Genomic DNA, 6,280 nt, shown 5'->3' on the forward strand with positions numbered 1-6,280 from the left:
CGGTAGCTAATTTTTGGAAAAGCGAAGTCTAATTTCCGGACACGGAAAGAAAGTAAATAGCACTATGTTTTCAGTTGAGAATCCTCTTATTGATCCTCCTTTTAAAAACTAATTAAAAGCAATCGCTGTCTATATTATTTTAATTCTTAGTTTCCTCTGGTTATAATTGAGGCAGGAGAGTTTACCTTACCTTATAACCAGGTGTTACTACTATGGAAGTGGTGATGAGATTTATGTTTGTTGTGCAGATGTACGGGGCTCCAGCAGCCGCGGCCGCAGCCGCTGCAGCAGCAGCAGCTTCCATGTATGCTTCACAGGGCTACTCCCAATATCTGGGGTATCCAACGGCTGCCGCGTACAGCCCGATGCAATATTATCCGCTGGCGTACTCTTACCCCCAGGCTCAACTGAGGCCCACGATTGTCGTTCCTGTAAGTACTTTACTCGTAAAGCAAGAATGCTTAAATCATCAAAATAAAATATTAAGGGTGTACATAGAGCACAAGGGCCTAGATTTTTAGGATTTTTTGAGAGGATAGCAGGCTTAACTGAATGGGAAAGAGTCCAAACTGGCACAGTAAACCCAAAACTTTACAAATATAGACACAAAACGTTAGAATATTTCACTGTTACTGACAGCATTTTCAACTAAGGAAGAGAGAGTTTTCTTCATGTCCAAAATGGTGGCCAGTGAGTTTGTTGAGTCAGTGTTGCCAATAGTAAGAATTCAAAAAATACAGTTTCAGTTTATCTTATATACACTATATATGAATAAGTATGTAAGCCTGCTTGTTGGGTTGGATGTTGAAGTGGAGTGGTTTAGATGAAAGGTATTATATTATGTTCATAATACCTTTCATCTAACCCCCTAATGATATCTACAAGACCACATTACATATTCATGATTTAACCGTGATCTTGGGCAGTGACGATAATGTCTCATGATTGTAGGAAATACCCATAAATTTTGTTACGATCGCAAAAGAGGATGTTGATGTATTGACAATCATCAGAGGCTTGTGTTGTGTAGAGCGGCTATGATGGAGGAGCCCGATTTGATGGGATCGCACAGCCTGTGATTCCCCCCACCCCCCCTGGTGTTCCTCCCACTGCTGCTCAGCTGGCTGCTATGGCTGGTCATAATGTAGCTCTTTCACAGAAGAAAGGGACTTACTTGAGCGGTAGCAGCGATGGAGGCTACACGTTCTGGTAGTCTGACAAACATTCAGAACAGGTAAGCAAGGTGTTATCCCTACATTTTAGTTAAAAGAACATTATTTTTGTTATGGATTTTAAACATAAAGACTATTAAAACGTAATGCCAGGTTGGCATTTATTTGAGTAACTGGCTATAATATTCAATACTAAAAAAGTAGATCTCAAGTATCCTTAACATAATGGCTGGGGAAGCTTACACTTTAGTTTTGCCAAGTGTGTTGGTAATTATCATTTTTTTAAGTACCGGTAGTTGAACTTGCTTTTTTACCACCCAGTACTACATTACAGGAATTTAGAAGTAGAAGCAAGAAGACCAAACCTAGTGCACTTGATAAGTTTAATGAACACACAATCAAGTGTACAAAGTATGATATTTTACATCATAGTACACAGAAACAGGTACTTTTCCATCCTAATTGATAGGCTGGAAAGTTGCCCTTTGCCGTGCCTGCACATGGAAAAGTATTGTAATGTATGTAACGCAGTGCTTGGTAAAACCTTTTTACCGTGCACTTACTCAGCTGATGAAATAAACAGCTAATTGCAACGACCTATTTTATTATCTAAAATATAGAAATATTTTAATATATTTTAAGTCCTAAATAAATTGTGTTATGAGTTTAAAATTTACTAATTTTTATGTGTCTTATGATGTAAAGTATCGTACGTTACTTGCCTGGTAAGCTTTACCATACTCGCACGAAAATCGCACAGGAACTGTCGTGCTCGCTCGGTAAAACACCACTTACTAGTAACGTAATATAATATTACGGACACTAACTATGAGAAATTGACAATATGACTCATCCTGTATAAAGTGGCAACATTAGTCATTCCATCAAAACCTAAATCACCAACTATCACACGTGCAAAGTATTATTTTACAATACATCACAATTGGAACAGTACAAACCTTAACTACAAAAAACTTTCATAAATTAGAAGGAACTTGCCATTTTCCTACAGAATGATATAACCTCTTTATTGAGCCAGGATTGAGAGGGATCTATCCCTGGTCCACCAGGATACTCCAGTTTGCTGTTTTTAATTACTGCTTCATTCCTTTTGCATGAATTTGGTCAAAAAGCCCAAATACCGATATTCAAGTAAAACCTCTCAATCTGACCTTGTTGAATGCAACAAAAGATTTGTCTTGATTGTTGTAACCAAAACTCAAGACCGAAAGCATATTTTCTTTAATTGTTGATTTCTTTACTTTACAGTTGCTACTCGGTGACGAATCCACTGAGCGCCTATCCACGGAGATGAAATTAACATAATAAATAACATAAAACATTGGAGTAATAAGTTACCCATTATATTTCTGCCCCTATAAGTGTAGGCAATATTATTGTAATTCTCGTTCGTTGTCAGTTTGTTTAATTTTGTCTTTTGTTAAGTAACAAACTGAATTCTGTTAATACAATTGTTCCATTCTTATCTCCGTGCGATACATACCTTATGTTACTCGATAACTTTGATATTGTTAGCTGTTTCTTTCATTGTTAATTTTATTTATTATGATTCACATGTTTATTCCTTGAGGTACACTAGGTCCAGTGTTTTGATCTCAGTTCAGATCATTGTTTCTAATTATTGTACCTAAGAATAGTTACTTTTCCTCTATGTGATTTTTGTAGACGTTGTGTATAAGACAGTTAGTGCTTACGTATTAGTTTGTTTACTACGGTTAGTGCAATTAATTGTTAATTTGTTCTTGTATTGCCATAATCATTTTCAATTCTTGATCAATTAAGGGTTCAATTCCAAAACTGAGGCCCTAAGTCGAGTTCCTTATCATGTGGCTCATTCAGTAATAATCAATGTCATTTCCTTGTTTTGAAGACTTTCCTTAATAAAATTTTTATTATTTTATATTAGTCTTTTGAAACCTTAAAAGACTGAACCTCGCTTTTTCATTAGTTTAAATACTTTACTTTCTTGCCACCGAATATTAAAATTATAGATTTTAGCTCAAAACAGTCTGATTTTTATTTCAGATCCCAGTAAATTAAAAAAAAAAAATCATTTTACCATCAGTAATGAAATATTCTGTGAATATTCAATAAACTGAAGATTCAAGGTAATAAGTGGGGCAAATTTACTGTAACTCAATAGTGCTAGTAATTGTCCTGTACAATAGCCCAATTTAGTATATCTAAATCTTGACATAAAATTGTCTTACTTAAATCTGTAGCTAAAATGATCACCATAGATGGAGTGGTCTACAACTTCTGTTCAGTTTTTTCTTACACATTAGACAACATGTTTGATGATTTGATTTTCTGAAGACAATTTGGTTTCTTCGGATTTCTTACTATACCCTTATCTCTCAATTTATTTTATATCATTAACCATACTTTAAAAAATTGTATTACTTAGCGACAATCAAAAATTTCTTGAAAAAATAAGTTTATTATAGACAAATACTTTGATCAAAATATTGCGAATCTTTTTTTCTTTCTGATTATTTCAGATATTTTCTCTTGATGATAAGTTGAAATATATTTCGTAATCAACTGTTGACTGTCAATACTTAGTAGGCAATGTTTTATGTATTATCTTAATGTTTTATCCTGATTCTTGACTTAAACTTTATTGACGGTTCATATTAGAATTTAAGCCTAGTTTTTCTTATATGACTAATATCATTGTCACAACTTGGAGTAGTTTATGTCTATTATTTATCATTCTGACAGGAGTAGACAAATGTTTTCATATTGATATTTAAGGCTTCCAAATCATTACTTTAAAGTTTACTCGATTTACTGAAACACAAAGCACAATTGTTATTGTTTGAAAGACAGATTACGTAAATTAAGGGTGTAGCATAGAGCACAAGGGCCTAGATTTTTTAGGATTTTTTGAGAGGATAGCAGGCTTACCTGAATGGGAAAGAGTCCAAACTGGCACAGGAACACAAAACTTTACACTATATACACAAAACATTAGATCACCTTATTAATACACATTTGAATCACTTTTGCCGTTTTTGGGTCCAATCCATATGGAGGGATACCATTCAGCATGCAGTAGAGGTACCGGTACATGGCCCTGGGATCAACTCCTCCACATTCCTCCACTGATGGCAGATCTCCATATTCAGCAATTATCAAGAAATAATCTAAAAAAGCCTTCATATCACTTCCTTCTGATTTACTTTTATTTTTACTGACATTTTCAATCCATTCATCGAGGTTCTTAATCTTCTCTTTATCGTAATTTAAATTATCGTTGTCTGATGAAAGTTAATTTTTAATTTTTTTTACAGCAATTGCTTTCCACATATTTATCTGCCGTTTAATATCCTGCTCCCTCTTGTGAGGCAGATATCGTTTTAAACTGTCAATATCATCGATGCCACATTCAAGGCATCCAGCCAAAAACAATCGCTTGTCTCTTCTGACCATTTGTAGCTGTTGTCTTCGGAACTTTCAAACTCAAACGTATTTGGAACTGTTTGAATCCTTTGGCTTCCCCTTGTTGGCTGCACTTGGACTGACGGGACATTTCTTTTACTTGTTGACTGTGAATCTGGTTGTTTTCAGCAGTAAACCATACAACTCCTTCAGATGGATTTGAAGTTGAAGGTCTGGCTATAGAGAATTGTTGAAGACCAGACAGGAGTGATCTGCACTCGTTCACTTTGTTACTTAGATTGAGACTGTCATGAAAAACTTCTTCAATCAAATCTTGTTCGATTCGATTGTAGAAGTTGTTGATGACAGTCTCAATCTAAGTAACGAAGTGAACAAGTGCAGATCACTCCCGTCTGGTCTTTAACAATGGTCTATAGCCAGACCTTCAACTTCAAATCCATCTGAAGGAGTTGTATGGTTTACTGCTGAAAAACAACCAGATTCACAGTCAACAAGTAAAAGAAATGTCCCGTCAGTCCAAGTGCAGCCAACAAGGGGAAGCCAAAGGATTCAAACAGTTCCAAATACGTTTGGGTTTGAAAGTTCCGAAGACAACAGCTACAAATGGTCAGAAAGAGACAAGCGATTGTTTTTGGCTGGATGCCTTGAATGTGGCATCGATGATATTGACAGTTTGAAACGATAACTGCCTCACAAGAGGGAGCAGGATATTAAACGGCAGATAAATATGTGGAAAGCAATTCGGTACCTCTACTGCATGCTGAATGGTATCCCTCCATATGGATTGGACCCAAAAACGGCAAAAGTGATTCAAATGTGTATTAATAAGGTGATCTAATGTTTTGTGTATACAGTGTAAAGTTTTGTGTTCCTGTGCCAGTTTGGACTCTTTCCCATTCAGGTAAGCCTGCTATCCTCTCAAAAAATCCTAAAAAAGATTACGTAAATTGTTAAATTGAATGTAAAGTAAAATACAAGTAATTCAAAAAACATTAGGCAAAACCTGTAAGGATTTATTATATGCACAAAGTCTATAATAAACTGTTTATATTCCAAAGAGTTTGTTATCCGTTGAATCCCTAATATCCACCATACTTGACTCCTTTAGGTTGCTGTGAGAGTGTGTTGTTGACCAATATGGCCAGGATGTGGGTTTGTTGGTTCCAAGTAAAGTTCAGTTTTTTATAAACATATGCTTGTATGTAATATTGTTTCAGTAAAAGATGGATTTGAATTGGTCTTGCTGAGAAAACTAGTGTGTTACCGATCTAATATATATTCTTACCGAGGCCTACTCTGTACTAGGCCTACTTTTATGTATATGTATAACCCTGAACGATTCACACAAAATAAAAACAAAAGAAGCATCTTATGCTTTTGCTAACTTAGAGTTAAGCACTTAAACTTAAAAAGGTATTTTCATTTAAAACATTGAAATTGCCATTAGCTTTTTAATATTTAAAGGAATGGCAAGAGTAGGCATACCGAGTGAAAACCTTAACCTGAACTTTTACATGGGTGGTTCTATTGGTCCAAAACAAAATTATTACAAAAAAAAAAAACTCAAAGTAGTAATCCATCTGTTTTAACAATTATTTAGCTATAAATTTAAACATTGCAGTTTGATTTCAACGCACAAAAAGTTCCAAACAGTTTGGTCCACACTCAATGTATGCAGAAGG

At 35.0% G+C, this 6,280-nt stretch overlaps 1 protein-coding gene across 4 annotated transcripts in view; it reads left to right on the forward strand.

The window, feature by feature from the left end:
• Positions 1–5,655, forward strand: part of LOC128997921 (DAZ-associated protein 2-like) — a 30,618-nt gene extending 24,963 nt beyond the window's left edge. For all 4 annotated transcript variants that reach the window (XM_054423752.1, XM_054423753.1, XM_054423754.1 and 1 more), the window contains exons 4-6: positions 249–431; positions 1,031–1,234; positions 2,442–5,655. In XM_054423752.1, the coding sequence (XP_054279727.1) occupies positions 249–431; positions 1,031–1,213 (366 nt within the window). In that variant the 3' untranslated portion in view covers positions 1,214–1,234; positions 2,442–5,655. The remainder of the gene's footprint in view (positions 1–248; positions 432–1,030; positions 1,235–2,441) is intronic.
• Positions 5,656–6,280: the final 625 nt, after the last annotated feature.

The sequence above is a fragment of the Macrosteles quadrilineatus genome, unplaced genomic scaffold (genome assembly GCF_028750875.1).
Source record: "Macrosteles quadrilineatus isolate MER2022 unplaced genomic scaffold, UCM_ALF_1.0 Scaffold_7__1_contigs__length_78375512, whole genome shotgun sequence".
NCBI lineage: Eukaryota > Metazoa > Arthropoda > Insecta > Hemiptera > Cicadellidae > Macrosteles > Macrosteles quadrilineatus.